This window comes from Episyrphus balteatus, chromosome 1, assembly GCF_945859705.1.
Source record: "Episyrphus balteatus chromosome 1, idEpiBalt1.1, whole genome shotgun sequence".
In the NCBI taxonomy this organism is placed as follows: Eukaryota; Metazoa; Arthropoda; class Insecta; order Diptera; family Syrphidae; genus Episyrphus; species Episyrphus balteatus.
In genome coordinates, this window is record NC_079134.1 from 147,979,284 (window position 1) to 148,004,790 (window position 25,507).

A 25,507-nucleotide genomic window follows, 5' to 3' on the forward strand; every position below is an offset into this window, starting at 1 on the left:
TAAGCGATTTGTTGCCACACTATTGTGACTTGTACTTTTGACTTGTTCCAATATTGTAAGTAATTGCAAGGAAAAATATAATCCAATTATTTTGTCTGAACTTATACGCAGCTTGTTAGAGGGATGGTTAAAGCTTGTAGCTAGCTCATTAGCTTCAAGGGTAGACTTAAGAGTGTACTGTAAATATTTTGAGAGCAAGCAATTTCTTTGTGGGTAAAATTAATGACCTTATGTTTTAAGTTGGAATTTAACCTTTCTAATTTAATAAACTTTATACCCTTAGCTTAGATAGTTCTTGAGCTTTAAGAATCACCATTTACAAATGCATATTGGATACTCTGAAATATCTGCCACTTTATCTTTACAATGTAAGCTCTTGAAGGTAAAATTAATGGCTTTCAAAAAAATTAAAAAAAAAAAAAAAAACTATTAAACTTTTCAAAGACACTCATTTTCGTTGCTCATAAATTATATTGAATAAGATTTTTATTTAATCGTTTTAATATACAAAGAATAAAGTGAAAAATAGAAAAATATCCTTGTCTAATCCATTTGCACTGTGTAAGAAGGCATTTCCTGTGAAAATTGTTGCATTTGGCAAATTGCCGATTAGTGTTTTGGCATTTAAGTTTTTATATGATAAATTTGATAGAATTCAAATGGGATTAGTGTGAGCGATGATGTTATATGCAGCACCCTGGCGCTGCTTAATGACGTTGATAGTGATGCTGATGTTGAGGAAGGTGATGACTGATGATGATGACTTTGATTTTGATGATTGATTTATTTTGCAAAATTTTCTTCGCGTTTTAGACAAAATATCAGAGGTTAAAATTAATATAAAAAAAAAAAACTAAATATACGCAATTTCTAAGTGAATACAAAAATAATACTAGAATTGAATGAATTTAAAAAAAGACGGGTTCCTGGATATTGTAAATAAGGTTAGGCATTTCGCACTATCTACCAAATCCCGCGCCTCAAGAAAAAAACCAAAAAGTTACATAAAATTAATGAATTTGTACATTAAATTAATGTAAAAATTCATGGGAAATGAGCCAATGTACAAATTCATTAAATTTAAGAATCTTTTTATGAACAAATTCATAAGGGAATGAATCTTTCTTAAAATTTAAGAATAAGTTCTTAAATTTTAAGAATTCTATTCTGTTCATAATTCGAATTCGAAAATTTTTGAACATGTTTAAGAAAAGTTTCTTAGATTTATGGAAAAATTCATACAATTTAAGAATTATTTCTTAAATATATTTTTTTTTTTTTTTCTATAATTTAAGAATAAAGTTTAAGAAAAGTTTCTTACCTTTTAAGATTATTTCTTAAATTTTATGATTTTTTTCATAAATTTCGTAAAAATTTAAATGAAATGTTGCTTAAATTTTGTGAAAAAAATCATAAAAACTATGAATTTTTTCTTAAAGTTGTATGATTGTTTTCTTAAAATGTAATACACTTTTCATTAAAATTTGAGCATTTATTTATATAAATGCATATAATACACTACCATTCCTTTAATTTGTTTCTAAAAAAAATTGTATTCCAAACAAACAAACAGCTAAAGAAAACAACCCAAAATCTAAAACAAAAAAATGAAAATTGTTTTTAAAAATAAAAAAAATTATTAAGTTTAAACGTTATAAAATTCATTATAAATTTAATTTTTAATTTAATTTAACTTTTTTAATGGATGCATCATCTGGGAAGATAGAAAAAAGTTAATGAATTAATTCTTAAATTTTGGAAAAATATGAATTTCGAACTTAAAAAGTATGAACAGATTCTTAAATTTTAAGAATAAGTTCTTAATACCGAATACAGGATACCTTACATTCATTTTACAATTTTAAAAATAGATTTTTTTTCAATTTTAGAAGGGAAAAAAGTCAATTTTAAAAATTATTTTAACTCAAAATACAACTGAATGGAAAATAATAGTGAATATTTTCCATGGGACATTTTTTATGAAAACTTATTCTTAAATTTTATGAGTTTTTCTTAAAATAAATTTTTTTTTTTGAGAATTCGTGCTTAACTTTAATGAATATTTCTTAAAAATTTATAAATTTGAGTTTATGAACGAGATTCATAGTTTTTAAGAATAATAATTTTTTCAGTGCATCAGACAATCTAATTGATTTACATTTTTAAAACTATATTTTTAAAACTCTGTTTGATGGTTTGACTTGCAAAAACTTTAAAAATTAAAGAAAAAATCACAATATAAAATGTGTTCTGGCTTTTATAGTAGGTACTAAGGTACAAGGATGAGCTCAATGAAAGAATAAGAATACTACGAGAACGAGATAACAAAACTTATTTTTAAAAGAAAGATATGTAATTTAGAAGATAAACCATGGCTTTTAGACCTTACATAAGAAGTCTTGCAAAAAAAATTATAACAGTCATGTAATTGGATGTCAAAATACCCAATTACTGCGATTTTGGCCTGGTTCATATTAAAATATTTCAAAAAGTTACGTGCCCATGCAATTACTTCGCAATGAACACACAAAAATACTTATTAAACTATTTTTTATTTTAATTTAGTTATTTTCAGTGCAGACCAGTGTTCTAATTAGTAACACTGTGAAAAAATTCTCAGCCGGAATTGGTGATACAATATGGGTTACAATAAGGGATACAAAAAAGCCAATGTAAGTGTCTATAACTATGGTAAGAATTTGGAGGGAAAGCAATAGGTTAATTAATTAATTAAAAGAATGCTCTCTGTATCTGTTTCCTCTTTTGTCAATAAGACTTTTCTTAACTTGTAGATACCTATTTATTTGTTAAAAAGATCTATCTTGAGATACAAAAGATCGTTACAATACAATCAAACCGCTATTCTGTCTGCCTGGTTGTATGGTGGTCTTCAGCCTAAACTACTGAGATGATTTTCTTCAAATTTGAAGCAATGAGTTTTTAGGGATTCCTTAGAGGGCAATTTAAAATTTTATTTTTAAGACAAAAATTGATGGATTTTGGACCTTAGGTGTCCTTTAAGAATCGACGAATTTCAACGTTTTTTTTTTTTTGTGCGGATGCAGTAGGCATGTATATGAAATTTTAAAATTCAATACAAATTAAAAAAGAATTAGCCAACATTTTTATTTCCAAAATCAATTTTTTAAAGAGTTGATATTTTTAAAATTTCGCTTTCAGAAGTAATTTATGAAAAATGCTCAAACATTTTTATGCATGAAAGATCATTTTTTCTTAAAAAAAAATATTTTAAAAATTCTTCCTTACTTTAGAAATGCAGCTAAAAACGATTTCAAAGAATTTTTCAGTAATTTTAAAATCAAATTTAAAGTTTTTCTACATTTTTTTTTTTATAAAATTTACATAATGCATTAACAAAACTTTAATATTTTACATTTTTACATTTTACAAAACTTTAATATTAATTTACCATTTTTTTTTTTTTTTTTTTCAAAAATCATTATTGACCATACATATCTGCTTTCCATAAAACAATTTGTTTTAAGTTTCTGCTTTTCCTCCAAAAAACTAAACCGATAACAACACATTTTTTTTTTTCTTAAAAAAAGTTTGTAAGTAACCCTTATATAAATCAAAAACAAAAAAACGTTTTATATTAACCCCCTTATATATAAACTTTGTATAACTTTATACAACTGTTTAAATTTGGAAAATGTGATCAAAAACCTTGTTTATTGTTGTCTTATAGCTGTCAAACTTATACAAAAGAGTAGATTGTCTTAAACGCTATGGAACGGAAAAGGGTAAGAACGGAATCGGAATCATCCTTACAAAAGACCTCTTAGGCAGCATATTATCCATTTCGAAATCCAGTGACCGTTTGATGTCCCTTAAATTGGTGATTAAAGGAAAGTTGTGGAATATTGTCACTGCATATGCTCCCCAAATTGGATGTGAGCAGGTGGAAAAAGATGCATTTTGGCTTGATTTTCACAACCTACTTAAGGACATCCCAAAGGAAGAGTTTTTGTTCGTGGGCGGAGATTTAAATGGACATGTCGGGAAAACAAACGAAGACTATGAAGATTGCCATGGAGGCCTCGGATACGGCACTAGGAACTCTCCTGGTGAAGACATCCTGAGCTCGTGCAAAACATATGGTCTTATCGTACTAAATACCATGTTCATCAAACAAAGCCGACACCTGGTCACTTACAGCAGTGGTGGAAATGAGACCCAGATTGATTACCATTTGGTATCTAGTTTCATGAAACCTCGGGTCAAGGATTGTAAAGTGATACTGGGAGAAGCGATCGCCCACCAACACCGTCTCCTACTGACAGAATTTTTTATGGAGACAGTGAACGACAACAAACAGACAAAGACTTTTGGGAAGATTAAATGGTATAATCTGGATAAGGAAAAAGGCGAAGCTTTTATTTCGAATATGCAAAACTATCTGTATAACAACACCAACATTTTTCGAAATGAAGAGAGTACAGCACAAAGTATGTGGGACCTCCTACAGCGAACTTGCATAGAAAAAGCCAAAACACTGTTAGGGGTTTCAAAAGGACACAACCAACAAGGCAAAGAAACATGGTGGTGGAATGATGAAGCTAAAGCAGTTGTAAGTAAAAAGAAAATGGCTTTCAAAGCTTGGTCGAAGTGCCCCTCTAATAATACAGAGCAAAAGTCACGCCTCGAAGTGGAATACAGAAACTGCAAGAAAGAAGCGAAGAAGATATGTGCCCAAATTCAAGCCAAGAATACGGAAGACCTATATCGGGAGCTAGATGAAATTTCTACCCCGACTGCTGGTGCTATTCAAGAGCTACGACAAAACGTGAATAAGGGCGCAAGCATTTTCAAAATAGCCGCTCAAAGAAGAAGAAATGCTCAGGAGATCTGTTCGCCGAAGTTTATTAACAATGCTCAAGGCTAACTACTTGTGGAAAACGACGAAATCCTCCACAGGTGGCGACAGTACTGTGACGAACTTCTAAATGAACAATTTCCAAGGCTACACTTTCCAATAGCTTCACCTAACTTAAGCGAAGTATCCGATGTCACAGTCGAAGAAGTTAGTGAGGCTGTAAAATACTCCAAAAAGGGAAAAGCTGTTGGGCCAGACGAAATACCCTCAGAGTTTTGGAAAAAGATGGGAGACATCGGGTCTAGATGGCTCATGGTTCTTGTTTCCAAGCTTATACGAGGTGATCGAATGCCTAATCAATGGAGGGAAAGTTACCTTCTTCCAATATACAAAGGAAAGGGTGATACTCGAAGCTGTGATAATTACCGTTCGATTAAGCTGATGTCACACACCATGAAGATCGTTGAGCGAGTCTTGGGTAGCCGACTGCGAAAAATAATAAGGCTATCTGATGACCAGTGCGGGTTTGTTGCGGGTAAATCAACCACAGATGCAATCCAGAGTATAAGAATCATTATGGAAAAACATCGAGATTCCTTGGAGGATTTGCATGTGGTATTGGTTGATTTTGAAAAAGCATTCGATCGACAACCACGAGATCTGATATGGGTGGCCCTCAGACAACGAGGAGTTCCGGAAACCTATGTGCGGATAATTATGGACATGTATGATGGAGCAGTAACTAAAGTAAGATGTGCAGCTGGAGTCACCGAAGAATTCGAAATCACAGTAGGTGTACACCAGGGAAGCGTCTTGAGTCCTCTGCTCTTTATTACCGTTCTTGATTACCTGCTTGAAGGCAAAGTGACGGACCCAAAAGTGCATCAGTTATTCTTTGCTGACGATGGAGCCATCATAAGTGAAGACCCGATATCCCTGCAACGAGCACTTGATGTATGGGTGGATGTTCTAGAAGGTAGTGGGTACCGCATAAGCGCGAAAAAGACAGAATACCTATGCTGCCCATTTTCTGATCCACACAGGCCTATTCCTGACATTTATTTGAATGGTGTAGTGCTTCCCAAGTGTGAAAAGTTTAAATATCTGGGGTCTATGATAAATAACGAAGGTACTTGTGATGACGATATCAATCATCGCGTAAGCGTAGGGTGGATGAAGTGGCGGGAAAATTCTGCCATCTTTTGTGATCGAAAAATGCCCCCTAAGCTGAAAGGAAGACTCTACACCGCAGTTGTGCGTCCAGCACTCACATACGGTTCACAATGTTGGACAATGTACAAAAAGTATGAGAGTAAGTTAACGGCAGCTGAGATGAAGATGCTTCGTATGACAGCAGGAGTAACAAAGCTTGATAGAATTAGAAGTACGAAGATCCGAGGAAGCCTTCATGTTAAAAACACCATCTCCCAAAAAATTGAACACGACCGACTCAGTTGGTATTGCCATGTTCAAAGGAGAGATCCTGAGAACCCCGTCAAAAAAGCAATATCATACAACGTTCCAACACGAAATAGAAAGAAAGGACGTCCCTTATCTTGGCGGACACTTTGTGGCGGAATAAAACCAAATTAGTCTCATTAATTGTAGCTAATTAAATGCTAATTTGTTGCGCAAACCAAAAATTTGTAGCTCGTTTAGTTTTTGAGTTATTGAATTTTCCGCTAAAATAAGACTGAAGTTAGCGGACGAAAGTAGGAAATTTAATATTTTTTTGATGCCCAAAATTGTAGCTAATTAAATGCTAATTTGTTGCGCAAAAATTAATTTTGTAGCTCCACCCAGTCATTTTTTATTTAAACTTAAAGATTCAGAAGTGCACTTCCGGTTTGACGAGGCCAGTGGAGACTTTTTGAAAAAATCACTTTTTTAAATTTTTTCTTTTGCCATTAATTGTAGCTTTTGAATACATTATTTTTGATACAAAACCCAATTTTGTAGCTCAAACCGTTTTTGAAATATTCAGGATTTTGTTTTAAAAATACACCTCAAAAGTACCCTTTCAAAATCCAAAAAAATGCCAAATTCCAAAATTTTTTTTTTCAGAAATTTGAAGTAACCTAGACTAAGACGAAATCCAAAAACCTCGATTTTGTAGCTCGATTAGTTTTTTTGTTATTCAATATTCCGCTAAAATAAGACTCAATTTCATATGTAACGGTCAAAATTTTCAAAAAAGTTGAATTTTCAAATTTTTTTCTTTTCTAGAAATTGTAGCTTTGCAAAACAAAATTTGTTGCGCAAAAATTAATTTTGTAGCTCCACCCAGTCATTTTCAATTCAAATTTGAAGTTTAAAAAGTGCTCCTCTCAATCATTTTTTTTTTGTTTTTTTTTTTTGAAAAAAAGAAGTTTAACTAACTATTAAATAAATATTTAAAATAAAAATTGTCATTCCAAACATCAGTTTTGAACATTGGCGAACAAATTAATTTTGTAGCACTGTTTTCAGAAAGTTAAACAACTTACCCGGAAGCGCTAAGGCGTTGTTGCATTCCACATCGCAACTAACAATTTTTCTTCTATAATGATCTTGGGGAACACCTGAAAAACTCATATAAGACTCGTAAGAATCAAAAAGGCGACCTTTTTTCACTTTTACTAAGCCTTAAAGGAGTAAACTGACACATCAACGTTCAGATGTGGAATTTTTTTCATACAATTACCCGTACCGCTACCGCATGTACCCTCCGGTGTGGCCATGCCTTAAAGGCTGGCCCACACCGGAAGGTACGCGGTACGGATAGCGGTAACGGTACTTGTATGAAAACAATTCCAATCTGACATATAAAAGTCAGATGTGGAATTTTTTCATACAACTACCATTACCGTTACCGTTACGTGAAACAGTATCCCACAATAATGATAATAGTTCATATATTCATACCATACATATTTACCAAGACCTTCTTTGCATACTTATAGGATCGAATACATATCACTTTCGGCTGTTGATGAGAATGTTGACAGGATTCTTAATGTGTACTCCTTTAAGGCTTAGTAAAAGTGAAAAAAGGTCGCCTTTTTGATTCTTACGAGTCTTATATGAGTTTTTCAGGTGTTCCCCAAGATCATTATAGAAGAAAAATTGTTAGTTGCGATGTGGAATGCAACAACGCCTTAGCGCTTCCGGGTAAGTTGTTTAACTTTCTGAAAACAGTGCTACAAAATTAATTTGTTCACCAATGTTCAAAACTGATGTTTGGAATGACAATTTTTATTTTAAATATTTATTTAATAGTTAGTTAAACTTCTTTTTTTCAAAAAAAAAAACAAAAAAAAAAAATGATTGAGAGGAGCACTTTTTAAACTTCAAATTTGAATTGAAAATGACTGGGTGGAGCTACAAAATTAATTTTTGCGCAACAAATTTTGTTTTGCAAAGCTACAATTTCTAGAAAAGAAAAAAATTTGAAAATTCAACTTTTTTGAAAATTTTGACCGTTACATATGAAATTGAGTCTTATTTTAGCGGAATATTGAATAACAAAAAAACTAATCTAGCTACAAAATCGAGGTTTTTGGATTTCGTCTTAGTCTAGGTTACTTCAAATTTCTGGAAGAAAAAATTTTGGAATTTGGCATTTTTTTGGATTTTGAAAGGGTACTTTTGAGGTGTATTTTTAAAACAAAATCCTGAATATTTCAAAAACGGTTTGAGCTACAAAATTGGGGTTTGTATCAAAAATAATGTATTCAAAAGCTACAATTAATGGCAAAAGAAAAAATTTAAAAAAGTGATTTTTTCAAAAAGTCTCCACTGGCCTCGTCAAACCGGAAGTGCACTTCTGAATCTTTAAGTTTAAATAAAAAATGACTGGGTGGAGCTACAAAATTAATTTTTGCGCAACAAATTAGCATTTAATTAGCTACAATTTTGGGCATCAAAAAAATATTTAATTTCCTACTTTCGTCCGCTAACTTCAGTCTTATTTTAGCGGAAAATTCAATAACTCAAAAACTAAACGAGCTACAAATTTTTGGTTTGCGCAACAAATTAGCATTTAATTAGCTACAATTAATGAGACTAATTTGGTTTTATTCCGCCACAAAGTGTCCGCCAAGATAAGGGACGTAAAGAAAGGTAGGCCTAAAAACTCCTGGTACAAGCAAATGCAAAACCACCAGCATTCAGTTGGCCTTAGAAATGGAACAATACAAAACCGGGAGGCTTGCCGCCGATTTCTGAGGTCAACCCGGCGAACCCCACAGGCAGATCACTAGTGTGAAGCAGTTACGTGGGATAGTTATGATCCCCTCGACATCGAGATCATAACAGCGCCGAGAAAAAGGAAGAAGAAGAAGATTGTCTTAAACGCTAATAATGTGATTATTAATTTTATTAAATAAAGCATATTTCCAACAATTTGAAAAAAGTTATGTAGTGTATAAGTAGACAAAAATCTAATAAATACGACTGTCAATATATAATATATCAATGATTTTTTTTCATTATAATAAATAATTACTTTAATAAAGCGTAATAAGTTTTTTTAATTGAAATGTCTTGAAAGATGAAATCAAAGGCGTATTTGTTAACTCTAAATTGTATTTTTTTCCTTTCGAGAACGTTATTTTTTTTGTACCTAATAATTTTTTAATATTTAGGCCATAATAAAAACGCGATAAAATTTTGGGTTTAAATTTTCATCTTGTTTAAATTTTGTACCTAATATGCGTAATAGGGTATGTCAAAATGCTAAAGTATGGAATTTTCAAATGTAATAGCTTTTAAAAGTTGCATTGCTTATCAAAATTAAATCCTGCGTTAACAATTTTCATTTTAGTTAATAAAATCGAGGAAATTTGAGGGATTTTTAGAGATTTTTAAAATATATGTTTGGATACAAAAACAAATATATTAAATATTTTTAGGCTTTCACGTGAAAGATTACTCCAAGAAAAAACTTTTAAGCTTATATTTGTTGCAATTGAACACTTAGTTAAGAAGCTGCGAAAAATAAGCGAAGGAAAAAAATAATTTTTTCATATAAAATCGTTTTTTTTTTCTTAACAACTCCAACCGATTTGAGCGAGCCAAAGACGAGCGATATTATAATTTTTTTTTTACATAGGTATTATGAAACCTTAGACAGTAATAAAACTTTTGACCACTATTACATTGCAAAATTAGAGTAGGTACTTTTTTTCGGCCATAAAAAAGTGACACACCCTAATGCGTATAGAATAAAATAGATTTACCTAAAATATTTTGCTATAGGTACAGCAGGTGAAAAATGTTAACCAATTTAAAAATTTAAACTCATACCTATTTTAACTCTATTGACACATAACCTTATAGCAAATAAGTTTAAAATTTGACAAGTAAGTAAACTTTCTTGTTAGTATGTCCTTTGTGCAATTTATGCAACATTACAATTAATTTAATATGGTTCCACTCCAAAAGTAGTGATTATTCTTAGATTGGCATCAAGACAAGAAAGCCATTATCAAACTTCATTAAAAGCATCACTTTGAAAGACAAACATTATTTTTTTCATTTGAAAACTTAAAACTAAACGTATGCATAAAAAGATAGATGTAAAGGAAAATCAGGAGTTTTGAAAAAAATTTACTTAATTTTGTTATTTTTACGTCAAATCGTCATTAAATATCTTACTGATTAAACTAAAATTATCAGTTAAAGTTTTCCTGAATCTTTTTTGATAGCTATACCTAAAAGCAACCTCATATTATTGTACCTGTAATATTATTATTTCAAAACTAAAAATAACGGATATGTATAATCTTTCTAACTGGCCTTCACTTCCTGTCATTTCAAATGCACTCAAGTGCAAAATTACTAACCAACCAAACAGGTATATTCATTCCAATGTGCGCAGCTTGAGCTTGTTCGCATATAATGCATTAGAATCACAATTTGACATCTTGAATAAAAATGTCCCACCTTCATTTCAATTTCCAATCCTGCTTTAATGAATCTTTATTACAACTCCACCTTTTTTTTTTCCTCTTCTCTAACTGCATGTCATGGTTATGATGCAAAAATAAAAAAAAAAAAATTAAAAAAAAAAAGACAAACAAGAAATTTGAAAAATAAACTTCATCATCATTTTATCGATTTGAAAATGTTAAATTTACGCATATTACTGGAAATTAATTTACTATGGCGCCTAAGTGTCAATATCTTTGGCGCTGCCATTACACAAATTAACACCGCAACCATTCGCAGGTATGTTCTGTCAAAATATTTTCATCAGCTTTATTAAGTAGGTATTGGCCGCATAGTCGTGGGGCATGGCATGGCGATGGCTAATGGACGACGGGGACACATGGCGCATTCGCGGCATTAAACGACTCGATTCGGCTGCTGTGCCGCAATAATATAACATTTTTTATTAATTTACACCTTGAACACACATCGAACACATTGCGGCAGCAGCGTGGGTTTCTGTCAAAATCACTAACACATTCGATTCATTTTTTTTTTTCGTTGGTTGACTGCGGGCTCGACAAGTCTTGACCTAGGATTTAAGTCTTGAAGCTATATCATCGAATAGACGAGACGAAATAGACTTGGTTTCGAGTTCAAGACAAACCAACACAAAAAACTTGTTTATAACTTTTTGCGAACGAATACAAGAAGCTACGGAACAACTGACAGTTATCTCGTTCCCGGATCATTGAAATATGCTCCCCCGATGAGACACTCCCTCTATCTCCTAACCAGAAACGCTGAAAATAGAAAACCTGATTTCAGATTCCAGAGAGTGGCGCTGGCTGGCTGCGGACTTTGGCGGCGGCGGCGCCACTCCGGGGAAATCAAAAATGATTTTGTCAGCTTTGCAATGCAAATATCAAGACTCCATTTTTATAGCTGCTGTGTAGCCCGGTGCATGTTAGACTTCATCCTAGGGAATGACTTTGTTATATCTTCTGTCTTCTATCTGGATGATGGGAATTTTTGCTCGTTTAACCGTTTAGCAGAAAAGTTCTCTTCTAACACTCTCGTTAGATGTCACTTGACGGCAGCACACAAAAGTGCATTTTTATGTTCCCACGCAACAATGACATAAGTGCCAAAATATCCCAGAGTCTATCTTGACACTATAATAGTGTTGTACCTAACATAACCTACTCCGGCATTTCTGTGTGCTCGTAAGTCGTAATGGTTTATAATGAAGATACCGTTTTTTTTTATATTCCCCCCACACACATCTGCATTCAACATCAGTTTGCAAAGTTCTATATCAAAAAAAAAAAATATCAGTCGGGAGCATGTTGGCTCACATGTTGTGGTATTTATCATGCAAATCACATCTCATTTAAATGAGGAGCAGCGTGAACATTTTCATCCTGGCAATTAATTAGCCGAGAACAAGATCACAACAAGATCCGACCGATGTTGAACACAGCCACTAAAAGATCTTTTTTCACTTATATGCACTCGTAACTTGTATTAATATGGAGCTGAATGATGCCTCAGCGAGATGCGAATGCGAATGCAGCAAGTGAATTGGCAAATCTTTTTTTTTTTTTGAATGCAAAATCGCACTATATTTCAATTGAAGATCAGAAAATAGTTTGGGCTGTTGTTTTTGATGGGTGGGTGGGTTTTGGTATGTCTGTGATAAATGCATTTTAATATATTCTATTAATAATTTGGAAGAAATATATGAAGGAGGTGTTTTTGGTCAATTTTAAACCAAAGTGAAAAGTAAAGACTGGATTTCTGAAAATGTGTTTGTTTGATAAAATTAGTAGAGTCTAAAAAGTTGATATTTTGAAGAAAACATTACTCTCATCTGTTATTTAAGTGTTTTTTTAACGGAAAAAACCTATTAAATCCTCTGTCTAACAGTACACATTCATATTAGTAATATTTCATATTTAAAATGCATTAAAATAAAATTTTAAATAAAATATAAAAAAAAATTACGTATACACCACAGTGACCTTTTTTTTATTTAAAGTAAATCTTAGCAATCCAATTTCACAAATAAGTGTTAATATTGTAGCATGTGCTATTAATACTATACGACACTTAACTATTCTTAGTGAAAGAGTTTTTTACTTGCGAAAATAAAATTTGAGGTTTTAAAAACCAACATTACGATGATGGGGAATTCTGAAAAAGTGGGTCTTGCAATTCCGTCCGTGCATTTTTGCGTCCATCTGAAAAAATTTCCACAGCGTAAACTTGTGGACGGATTTTTTTCAAATTTAGTACAGATGATTTTTATAGAATTCTGAAAGTTGTTTTTTTTTTTATCTCGCTTAAAAAAAACCTTATAGCAAATTCCTCAAAAATGGCTCTAACGATTTTAATTTACCAGTTTGATTCGCAGAAAGCAATTATTGCAATGAAACTCCATTTTTAGTTTTTCTCAAAAAAGTCAAATACCAAACAAATTTTTTTATTTACCAACATTTTGCCCTAAAAGTCGGCTCTTCCCCAACATCAACATTTTTTTTTATTAAAACATATAAAAACAGCTCTTAAAATCTACAAGTAAACTTAATTGTTTTGAACTTCAAGAGCAATGCATTTTATTTTCTAATTATTGTTAGTTATCATTTGAAAAGTGAGTTTTTTTCGCACAAACAGGTTATATAATATAAAAAGATAAAAGTACCAAAAATGTGTGCTATATTCGATTTTTTGAGCTACATAAGATTCCCGTGTTTAGACGTCGAGACATTGGATGTAAACAACGAATTAACATAGTGTTTGGTAGATATCGATAGTTTCCATTATCGATTGTATCGATAGTTTAAAGAAAAAACTATCGATAATATCGGTAGCCTTGTGGTAAAATAACTTGGAAGTATTGAAACTATTGATAGTTTTGTGAAGTATCGATATACTCGATATTTTTTTGTTACCGATGCTATCGACAGACTGTCTAAGTTTAACCAACACTAAATTATCAGTTAAATTAATTTTTAATGGAAAACATGCAATATATTTGTTCAAAAGAGAACAAAAACAGCGAAAAAAAAACGATAAAAATGTAAAAATATTTGATTTTTTTAAAAAATTTTCAAAAAAAATCACTAAACTTTCAAATAAATTGTTCAAAATTGTTTGTAATGTCTTTCTACTGGTAGCAAATAACGTCTGAGCAGAATTATTAGCAATATACATTTTTTTTTGGTTGAAAAATGAGTAAAAACAGTGGAAAATTCTCAAAATAATTGAAAAAAATTTTGTTCGAAGTCGTACCGATAAATCGAAAAACTAATGACGCCAATCGATTTCTAGGGTCCGAAATAGGGCGAAAAAGTTACTCGCGCACCTGTCTCAAAATTTTTTTTTTAAAACTTGCACAGTGTAATTTGTTGCTAATTTGTTGCTAATTAGTTGCTCTAATCTTGAATTTGTTGCTCCTTGATTTGACCATAAAATCGGCTGCAACAGATGCATTTTTTTTGGAGACTTTTTATCTATGATTTTTTTCAAAAAACTAAAAATGCCAAATTAAAAACATGATTTCATGCTCTGCAAAAAGTAACATACAAATTTTCCATCGCTTTCCATTCCAGCTTTAGAGTCCAAAAACTAGTCAACTCTCGCCTATAAAAACTATAAAAAAGGGTGTGGGTGCTATCTTGACGTCCAGATAGCACCCACACCCTTTCCATCAATTTTGAGGGGGAAGGGGTGGAGCAACAAATTCGAGATTAGAGCAACTAATTAGCAACAAATTAGCAACAAATTATTGCATACTCAGATTTAGGAAATTTGGGGGTGTGGGTGCTATCTTGACGGACCTTCAAAAGCTCTATATACTGGAAAACGAAAAAAATTAAAGGAGTTATTCTTTCAAAATGTCTACACTGGACTGAGCAAACAGGAAATGTACATATTTCCATATAAACAAATCTTTTTGTAGCTATTCAATATAATTGGTGAGATTTTTTGCCGGTTCTAAACGGTGATGTTGCCTTAAAATTAGTTCAAGGTAAATAACATCAACGGAAAAAATTTTGCTTCATTTATTTTGTGCATTGACAAAAAAACAAATTTTTTTATTAAGAAAATGAAAAGGAAAAACCGGCCTTTTACATGAAAAAATTCCCATTACAAGGACAACATTTTAATAATCGCGGATAATTTAAATTTCTAACAAAAAAAAAAACATCTTTATACCTAAATCAATTTTATAGGCTCTTTAGATTCTTGGTGCCTGTAGTAAATGAAACATTTTTACCAAATGTATACCATTTTTGTCATAGTTTTTTTTTTATGTACTAATGTAACATAACTTTTGTTAATTTACAAAATTATCCTCAGTGAAAGGGTGTTTTTTTAAGAAATGGTGAAATTCAGAACTAATTCCTTAAAAACTGGGACAAAAATGTTATCCCAGTGAAAATTGGTAGAAATGTTTCATTTACTACAGGCACCAAGAGTCTAAGGAGTCTATAAAATTGACATTATTTTCATGAGAAAGGGTGTTTTTGAAGTGAAAACTTCTTTAGTATCGTAGTGATTTGAAACAAGATGAAACGAAAACGCGATACGACTTCAACTTGTTATAACTTTTTTGTTTTAATAGATAGATGAATGAAATTTGTACTGTAGATAGGTAATTAAATAAATTATAATTGTACAAAATTTCAATTAATTTCATATTCAAAATTCGGAGATAACGGTAAAAAGATGTTCTTTTCCAACACACGTTATATCTTTTGATCTAGTGCACACACAAATTTGATTTAACTTTAATACGCATGCTGATAATTAACGTTACGTGCTCAACAAGTTACACAATGGGTACGTTCAAAGAGCTAACATAAAGCTATCGGATAGCTTTTTGTTGTTGTAAACAATGTTAAAAATTAGCAAGGAAACGAACCATTTTCTGTCAAAAAATAATCTGAAGGTATCCCAGAATTTATGGTATACCTCAGGTATCCGAGTGATCAGCTGATATACATTTGGCTTTTTTTTTATTTTGATTACTTTTCGGGCGATTATTCAGCTTCAAAATAAAAAAAATTGCAAGAAATAAAGTCAAAGCGATTGTGCAAGTACTATTCAACAATAAAAAAAATGTAATTTGCTCAAAAGAAAAAGTTTCCTCTTCTCAATATTTACATATTTTTTTAGTAGCTGCTTGGGCAAGCTATCTGGATACCTCTTTGTTCAAAAAGATATTCCAGATACGGGTATCCCAGATAGCCTATCCGATAGGTGTTTGAACGTGCCCAATCTTAAATTGAAAAAAAATTTAAAAATACCTCAAAACACCTGTGGAGAATTGTTGGCGATGACCAGCTACCAGTTTAGGAAATACCGTAATCTCAGTCTGGAAATTCGACATGGTTGACTTTAAAAAATTCTAACTTCTCTTGTAGACATCTTTGAAATAAGATTTATGCATCATTATACAAGGTGAAACAATAAGCTTTCACATGGTATAAAATTTCGTATAGGTTGTCAAACAAAAAAATTGATTTAATAGCATGAGAACATAAAAATAAATGTTTTTTTTTGCTTTTTGGATGAAATTTCATCGAGTTTAAAAAATTCTAGCTCTTTTTTTAGATGTCTCATAGACTTGATTGATATATATATTTTGAGCTAAGACAATAAGCTTTCAGATGGTGTAAAATTTTTTATAGGTTGTTAGGTAAAAAATGCATTCAATAGCGTGAGAAGATAAAAATACGTGTTTTTTCGCTTTTTTTTTATGGAAATTGATCGAGTTCAAAAAATTCTAGCTAATCCAGTCAAATAAGGGTTTAACCTCGGAATGAATGTTAGTAGAAATTTTTTTTGCTCAATATCTTCCTTTTGTCATTCTATAACATATCTCAAAAGTCTAGAAAAATCTCATGTCCGCTTGTCGCGATTTCAAGGCCAAATCGCGAAATGGAGATTTTCAAAATTAGCAAAAATAGGCTATGGTATTATATACACATATGATACATTATTTCAAGGTATTTTTTAATGCTGATTCCAAAAAATCTAAAATCAAGACAATCTGACGTCTCTGAAAAAAGTTATACCTGTTTTTCATCTGTCAACTCATATTATTATAACAGTTGCAAACTTACTGCCGAAAAACCCTTAAAAGTTATGGTAGATGAACCAAATTTTGCATGAAGATTTTAGAATCCATAATTATTAAAAATCAAAACTATCCATTACAAAAAATATATATACCTACGAAATAATGGTATTTTTTTATGAAGGGGCAAATTTTAGGATATGCACTAAAGAAGATTCTTGTTCATCTTAGGAATAAGTGCTAATAGGCTAATTTTTTCATTTTAATCTTTGTTTGGATATTCTTTAACTACCCTCAAAAATCTAAAAAAAATCTCATGTCCGCAAGTCCTAATCTTGGTTGAAAATAAGATGCAGATTTTAAAAATTTAATAAGAAAAGTTTAAATTTTTATATGTATACCAACATAAGCGACATGATTTAAAGGTATTTTTTAACACTTATTCCAACAAAACTCACAAACAAGTCAGTCTGACCATCCCTGAAAAGTAATGCACCTTATTCATGTTGATCTGACACAAATATCTGAAGTGCAGTTTTTCAATTTTTTAAAATCTGCACCTTATCTTTAAACCAAGAAAATTAGGACTTGCGGACATGAGATTTTTTTTAGATTTTTGAGGGTAGTTAAAGAATATCCAAACAAAGATTAAAATGAAAAAATTAGCCTATTAGCACTTATTCCTAAGATGAACAAGAATCTTCTTTAGTGCATATCCTAAAATTTGCCCCTTCATAAAAAAATACCATTATTTCGTAGGTATATATATTTTTTGTAATGGATAGTTTTGATTTTTAATAATTATGGATTCTAAAATCTTCATGCAAAATTTGGTTCATCTACCATAACTTTTAAGGGTTTTTCGGCAGTAAGTTTGCAACTGTTATAATAATATGAGTTGACAGATGAAAAACAGGTATAACTTTTTTCAGAGACGTCAGATTGTCTTGATTTTAGATTTTTTGGAATCAGCATTAAAAAATACCTTGAAATAATGTATCATATGTGTATATAATACCATAGCCTATTTTTACTAATTTTGAAAATCTCCATTTCCGGATTTGACCTTGAAATCGCGACAAGCGGACATGAGATTTTTCTAGACTTTTGAGATATGTTATAGAATGGCAAAAGGAAAATATTGAGCAAAAAAAATTTCTACTAACATTCATTCCGAGATTTACCCCTTTTTTCTCCTTATTTGACTGTATTAAGCTCTTTTTGTAGATGTCTCATAGACCTGATCGATATATACAGGGTGTCCCACAGTCACCGCCCCAAATGAAAACCATGGATTCCTGGGGTCATTTTAAGTCGAAAAACTTAAGTGGTAATTTTCTCGTTTTCGTCCCGTTTTCGAGTTACCACGGTTTTTATGATTTTTGCTCTCTTGTCCTTTAACTGGCCTTATCTTTGCCAAACTACGTTTGATTTGAAAGATTTTTTTTACAACCAATCAAGAATTTATTACAGTTTAAGTTTGTCTCAAAACTTTTTTTTCTGCGGACAACCGTTTCTCCACAATTTCGCATCGAACACAATTTTCTTCGTTTTTTAAGTTGTTTTTTACACTTTCATATCATTTAAGTCAAAAAAACACGTTAATGAGTATTGTTTTTTTGTGCTTTCTATTAAAGCCCAGTTAATTTTCATAAAAAAAATAAGTTTCATTTCATAAAAAAGGCTACTGAAAGTAATTAAAAAAAATAAACAAACTGAGTGAATTAAAAAAAAAAATAATTTTTAAATAAAAAATTAATTTAAATGAATTAAAAACTTTTTCTGAGCTGTTGTGGTTAAGAAAAGAACAAATAGATAAAGCTTAGAAAGAGTTTAAATTCATTTAAATTAATTTTGTATTTAAAAATTATTTTTTTTTTTAATTCAAAAGGCCAGTTAAAGGACAAGAGAGCAAAAATCATAAAATCCGTGGTAACTCGAAAACGGGACGAAAACGAGAAAATTACCACTTAAGTTTTTCGACTTAAAATGACCCCAGGAATCCATGGTTTTCATTTGGGGCGGTGACTGTGGGACACCCTGTATATTTTGAGCTAAGACAACAAGCTTTCAGATGATATAAAATTTATATAGGTTCTCATATAAAAAACATGGATTTGAAGGTGATAGAATAAAAATAGGTAGATTTTTTCTATTTTATTTTTTTTTGCAAGAAAAATGATTTTTTAAGGTTTCACTTCAACCACGTGTGAATTGCACACATGATTTTTTTTTTTTTTAAGAGTATTGAAAATGTGGGTCTATTGAAAAAAAACTAAGTAATTATAATGGTAACTATTATAATTCAGCAATTATGTTACTTTTGAGATTGGAAGCAAGAATCTAAAATTTCTATAAAAATTGATTTGGTAAAAACGTTTCATTTGGGATAGAAAGCAAGAACAAAGAGTTTTTGGCTTGGGTGAAAGGACATTTTTAAAAAAAAAAAAAAAAAAACAGTAAATTCTGTATTTCGGCCCAAAAAGCCAATAATTCGTGTATTAAGTCTAAGAGCTTAAGTATAAAAGTTTAAGTTGTCAAAAAAAAAAACAAAAAATAAAATGAATCATTGACTTCTTTGCACAAATTGCAGAATTTATATTTTGTCGAAAAAACACATTTACACCCAAAATGATTTCATTATTTTGTTAAAATTTTCGTTTTTTTTTCGCTTTCTTAACCCATTACAATATATAGAAAATATTTTTCAATTTACGTTTTATTAAAACACACAAATTAAATAATTGACTATGTTGCGTATTGGTAACGTTGAATTGCCCTATAACGGTGGTCAAATTGTGAATTAATGACTTTTTTAGTAGGTATAAAAAAACCGCTCTTTTCTTTTGGGCTACAAAATTTACCGATAATTATTCCAAGCATATTCTTTTGCCATTATTTCCTGATTGGTATAAACTGGTCTAACACACAAAATCCAATAATTTCCATAACCCAACAAAGAACAAAAAATACCAAATCCAAACACTAGTCATAGATTCTTCAATTTATCCAAACCATGAAGCGGAAGCACATTCTTAAACAAATATTTATCTAACGAAGGCATCTTTCTCTAACGAAGCAATGACATTTCGAGTGTCACAACCCATAAAGACTTCTTTCTACCAATCAAAGTATTGAGTAGGTATATTCTTAGACTTTTGAACAGGTCATCCAGCAAAAAATGCAAATTTTTGTATTCTTTCAAAATACAAAATGGTATGAAAAGGTACTTACTTTGGCAATGTCCACGATAGGCAACGACTAGAGCTGAATTATCTGTCCGGCAGGCACGTTTCTTCAACTGACACTCGGTGTTGTAAGTTCGTCCATCGCTGCCACATACCGGATGAGTATAACGACCTTCGTCTGTCTATTATACAAATCTCCCCCCCCGCCACCATGACAACAAAAACGCACATTGCAATGACCATAAATTCCAATTTCGAAGATGGAAGAGATGGATCGTTTTTGTCGAAGAAAAAGTCAAAGATTGGTTTGGCAAATCCAAAAGGGCGGGTGTAGTTTCGTTCAGCAGGATGCACACAGCACATGCAAATTAGATAAAGAGGGAAAGCCTGCAAGTTAGATGCGCATGCGCGCACGGTCTCTCTAATCAAATGGATAAATGAGCTAGTTATAGGCATTGGATGCGCTTTTGTGACCACGAGCATTTTGACGGACATAAATAACGAGTTCGAGTCTCGTTCGAGTCACAGTCAGAGCGCATGCATTGCCCCAACTAACGTGCCAACTATAAAAAAAACTTCTTCTAATCTAGAACTTACCGACAGCTCCTGATGCGGATACGGGAAGCCATTGCTAAAGAATCCATTGTGGATTTTATCATCGAATGTCAGATCATCAGCAGCAGCGTTATCCTGATGCCCAAGGTGATGTAGATCTGTGTTTTTGTTGTTGTTGTAGTTATTCGATGGCTGAGGTACGGCCTTCCTGTGCTTAAATCCCTGATCGAGCGCTGATGAAGCGTAAGATGATGGCAGCGGTGGCGGCGGCGGTGGACGATGCCGGAGCCGATCAGCTATTTTCATTTCGTTACGGTACCTTCCTGTTGTGGAGGCTGTTGTCATCATTGTGGTCGCCCTAATGGCTGTTCCATTGTGGAAGGAGTTATGCGTTGATCCATTTTTATCGCTGATTTTGCGTTTTGGTTTGGCGTGTTTTTTGAAATGATGCCTGTTGCCATCCTGATGATGGGTGTCCACCGAAGCCACACCAACGCTAGAACTAGTTCGAATTCTTAATGAATTGCTTTCGGCGGCCAAATCATTATCGCGCTCGGTACTGGGACGGACCAAATCGTCGGCTGTTATAATCAGTTGATCGCCTTTGGTGCGATCGGTTTTGGCATGACGGCGTTGGGGCAGCTTTGCTGTGTGATGTTCGTTCTCTTGATCATCATCATCTTCTTGCTGCTCTTTATGATGTTTATTATGATGATGATGATGAAGTCGATGATGATGTTTTTTGGTTGTTGTTGTGATTGGATTTGTCGATAGGATTGGTATTCTTTGGTTTTTTCTTCGGCTATTCAATTGTGAGATGTGATCTCCTGGACTTGTTAATTCCATGGATGGGAAGGATGATGATAAAGAGGATAAGGACGGATTGCTATTATTAATTTCACTACTTAAACTACGTATATCTCTTATGGTTATTGGACTATGAAAATTAACTAATGAAACGTGCTGCTCCTTGCTGCGACTCACATCGATAACATGCGGTGGCTTTAAGGAGCCATTCTGTTGGTTTAATTGCTGTTGTTTGCGCTTGTGATGGGATTTTTTGTGCTGCTTTTTACCGGAACCACATTGCGGTGAACAGACACATTTGGGTCGGCCTTTGCGTTTGACGCAACGTTTATTTGGACCACAGTTGACGTCTTTGCAACTTTCTGAAAAAAAAAAAAAAAAAAAAAAAAAAATAGGAAGGGAAAAAGATTTTTTGTAATTAAATTCAACAAAATTAATAATTAAGAAAAATTTTACAAAAGATAAAAGTTATTGGGTCTATAATAGAAACCAAAAAAAACCTATCTATTTTACAACACAGAAAATTAATTCAGTCATCAATGGTTTCAGAATTAAATATTCTTTTTTTTTTTCATTAGATGCATTTCACGGCTCCTGACCAATCGCTTTCTTTAATTTCATATGGACTCCAGGAGAAAATGAAATGCATTCGTTATAGGAAAAAATTGTTCTAAATCCATTTTTTACCAAAAATGAGATAATGATGCAGTTTAACTAATTTGAGGGTGATCTTTCCGAATTTGAAAAGCCTTTTTGTGTAAAATATTTCTTCAGCAGATAATATAATTTAATGGGACATAGAACAATAAAAACAGGGAATAGCCTTCTTTAAATGAGACCCATCATATCTTGTTCTCTTTTTATTTAAGGAAAGGGCGTACTTGTATAGGAATTGTTTCCTGGGTTTTTAGTTTTTAAAAATATGTAAAAATATGTAGTATGTATTTACTAATAAAGTAAGTTTGTATGGTTTCTTCAAAAGGAAAGAACAAACTTTATAAAAAAACATAATTTGAATCACCGACGAGCAAAAAAATATCGCTTTCAACCAATTTGAAACTTAAAAATCGTCCCATGTAAAATTAGCTTTTTGTGACTTTCCGCCGACGACATGTTCTTTGCGATTTCTTAATAATTGTTTCGATGGAAACATTGTATCTTGTTTATTCTCTCCTCATTAAAAAAAAAAAAATTAAAAACAATGGAAAAATTCAATAATTGTTGGTTACCAGTCAGTATCACTATCGTTTGAGTATCTTTCAAAAAAAAAAAACTCATTTATTTGTGTTCAAAAACGTTTTGAAAATATACCTGGAACTCTTTTAGTTTTGTATTTAGAGTTGTTATTATGTTATGATATTTTGTGATAATTACACTGGTCAACAAGATTTTTAACGCAAGAACTCAAGTATACTTTTTCTAAGGTTTAAGGAATGGTGAACTCCTATCCGAAGTCATAAATATTCTTTTATCCTCCATTTTTTGAAATATCACTCTTATATAATTTAATTTTTTTATGACAGTAATATTTCAAAAACTCAAAAAACTGAAAAAACCTAAAAAGTAAATTTGAATTTTTTTTTTTAATCAATTGAAAATTTTGGGACATTTTATATAAAATCGTTTGTACATAAACAAAAAAGAAAACGAATAAAAAAGTGGGTCCCGGAAGTCCGTCTGTCTGTCCGTCTGTCAGTCTGTATGTCTGTAAACGAAGCTACAGCCTAAACGGATGGACCGATTGATGTCAAACTTGGTATGTCTATGTAGCATTATTTGGCGACTCTACAGAGGAGTTTTTGGAATTATTTTTTTTTGACCAAAAATAACGGTACTTGTCATATACCGATTTTAGTAAAATTGAAATTTCTCAAAAACGGCTTCAACGATTTTGTTTAAAAAATTCAAATTTAAGTTTAAAGACAAGGTCTATCTTTAAATAAAAATTTTTTTTTTTGAAAATCATTATTAATACAATACAACCGTTTTTTTTTTTTTTCAAATCCGATTATCTTCGAAAGTGCTTATTTGATTTCAACGAAACTTTTTGTAAAGAAGCATTTATATGATTCAAGTATAAGCCAAAAATAAAATATCGAAAAAAATAATTTTAGGATTTTAAAAAAAAATTTGAAAATTTTTTTTTGAAAAATGCATCTTAATATATCAATCAAAACTGCATACTTGTTTTGAAGGGCAATCTGATTTTATTTTATGTTTTTTAAAAAACGAATTTTATTTTTTCTCCAAATTTCTATACATATAAAAAGTCTTAAAAATTTAAGCAACTTTAACTCTAAGAGCAAGTTCGTGCATTTTATTTTTATAAGATCACGGTTTTCGAGAACATTGCAATATCTTGAAATTGTTGTATCGGAGAAATCCAATCTTAGCGAGATATATGTTAAAGAAAACAAACAATTTCCAGCCTTCCACGAACATCATCTGTACAAAACAAAAATGCGTCCACCCGTTTAGAATTTTTTTAATTCTCATATCACTAAATTCCACACTTTAATCAAAGAGAGTAAGAATTTTATGCGCAGAGTTTTTCCGTACTAGTTTCAAAGTTCAAACCCTTCTGTTTCTCTTAAAAACTAACTTTTCTTTAAAAATTTTGGGGACTTCTTTTAAGCAGATGAAATAAATTTAGAAGAATATTTAGAGGGCCCACAGCTGTACAATACTGAAGCATGTAACAAAAAGTGATCTGGCAAAAATAAAAAGTTAAATTTAAAACGATGCCTTTAATTACTATAGTTATTTATCTTTGAAACTAAACTCTTTTTTCGCTCAGAGTTCGGAATGAAAACAAATTTTTGTTGATTTGGTCCACTACAGCTTTTAGGCCTTAATACAAATTAAATTTGTTTATTTATAAATTAAAACCGACTTCCAGTTTTCTAGTTTTTTACAGAATTATAGAAATACTCTGTTAGGAACTAATTTTTTGAGAACCCCACAAAGTTCTAAATACTTGAGTTGGAAAAAAGATTTCGAAAATGCTTAACAGTAGATAATATAGAAAAGGCAACAGGTTTTTTTTTGTCAGAACATTCATACATGTGTACAAATTAAATTCATCCATCTCCTCGTTAAATTTAGTGTTTTTTTTTTAAGATAAAGTTATACAAAAAACGATGAAGCAACTGATTTTGGTTATTGTTATGAAGTTTGCATGCAGTCAGTTGTTTCCAGTCAAATGGGCACCGTTTATTACCGTAATTGAATTTATGGAATTAACAAACAGAGATGAAATTTCTGTAATAATGTTCCTTTGCTATTTTAATTAAGTTTATGCATTTATTTGTAGACTTTTATGCCTATAAAATTGGTATGAAAATTGGCTCTTCCAATGAATATTGATTTCACTTAACTCAACCTCAAAGTAATCAAAATGCACTCAAGTTAAACTCTCTCTACAAAAAATTAAATCTTGACTACCTATACAAAAAAAAATTAATTATTTTTGCAATGTGCTCATTAATTTAAAAAAGGAAAAACAGTTATATTTGTATTAATTAAACAAAAAAAAAAAACATAATCTTACCCAAACATGGTACACACTCTGTACCGCCACCTAGTGCCAATGCGAAAAAGTACTCCACATTCGATAGATTCTTCTCGGTGTATGAGAACATTTGATTCTTGCCACAGCACTGAGCCTTCGTCATGTTCTTCGAGTACACGGTTTCACACTTTCCATTATCCATGCGCTCCATCCAGCATGTTCCGGCTGTGGAATTGACAAATGATAAAAAATAAATAAAAAAAAAAAACATACTTCGATTAAAATCCAGGTCAGCATAATTAAAGTAATCAATTAGTTGAAGTAGGTTTAAGGTACTATACAACACAACAAGAGAATAAAAATAACAACAATAAAAGTAACAACAAAAAGAACAGAGGAGAAAAAAAAAACGCTCAAGAGTGACATAATTGCAGTAGCAAGTCGCACGCGACTTAAAGTGAAAGGCCTTGCTTGCTGTATCTTTTATCGTCGTTGCTGCACTTGGTCTTATTCACAAGTGCCATGGAACTCCATGTCTACAACAACAACGACAAGAAACAACCAACGTTAAGTACATTTTATAGACAAAAAGGTACTCCGGCTTCTGCTGG

The 25,507-nt window shown here is 31.6% G+C and overlaps 1 protein-coding gene across 1 annotated transcript in view; it reads right to left on the reverse strand.

Moving 5' to 3' along the window:
• Positions 1-25,507, reverse strand: part of LOC129906797 (uncharacterized) — a 135,211-nt gene that overhangs the window by 60,289 nt on the left and 49,415 nt on the right. Inside the window, 4 exon segments of the mRNA XM_055982722.1 lie at positions 20,070-20,208; positions 20,210-20,410; positions 20,621-21,747; positions 24,936-25,121. Coding sequence (XP_055838697.1) covers positions 20,070-20,208; positions 20,210-20,410; positions 20,621-21,747; positions 24,936-25,121 — 1,653 coding nt within the window.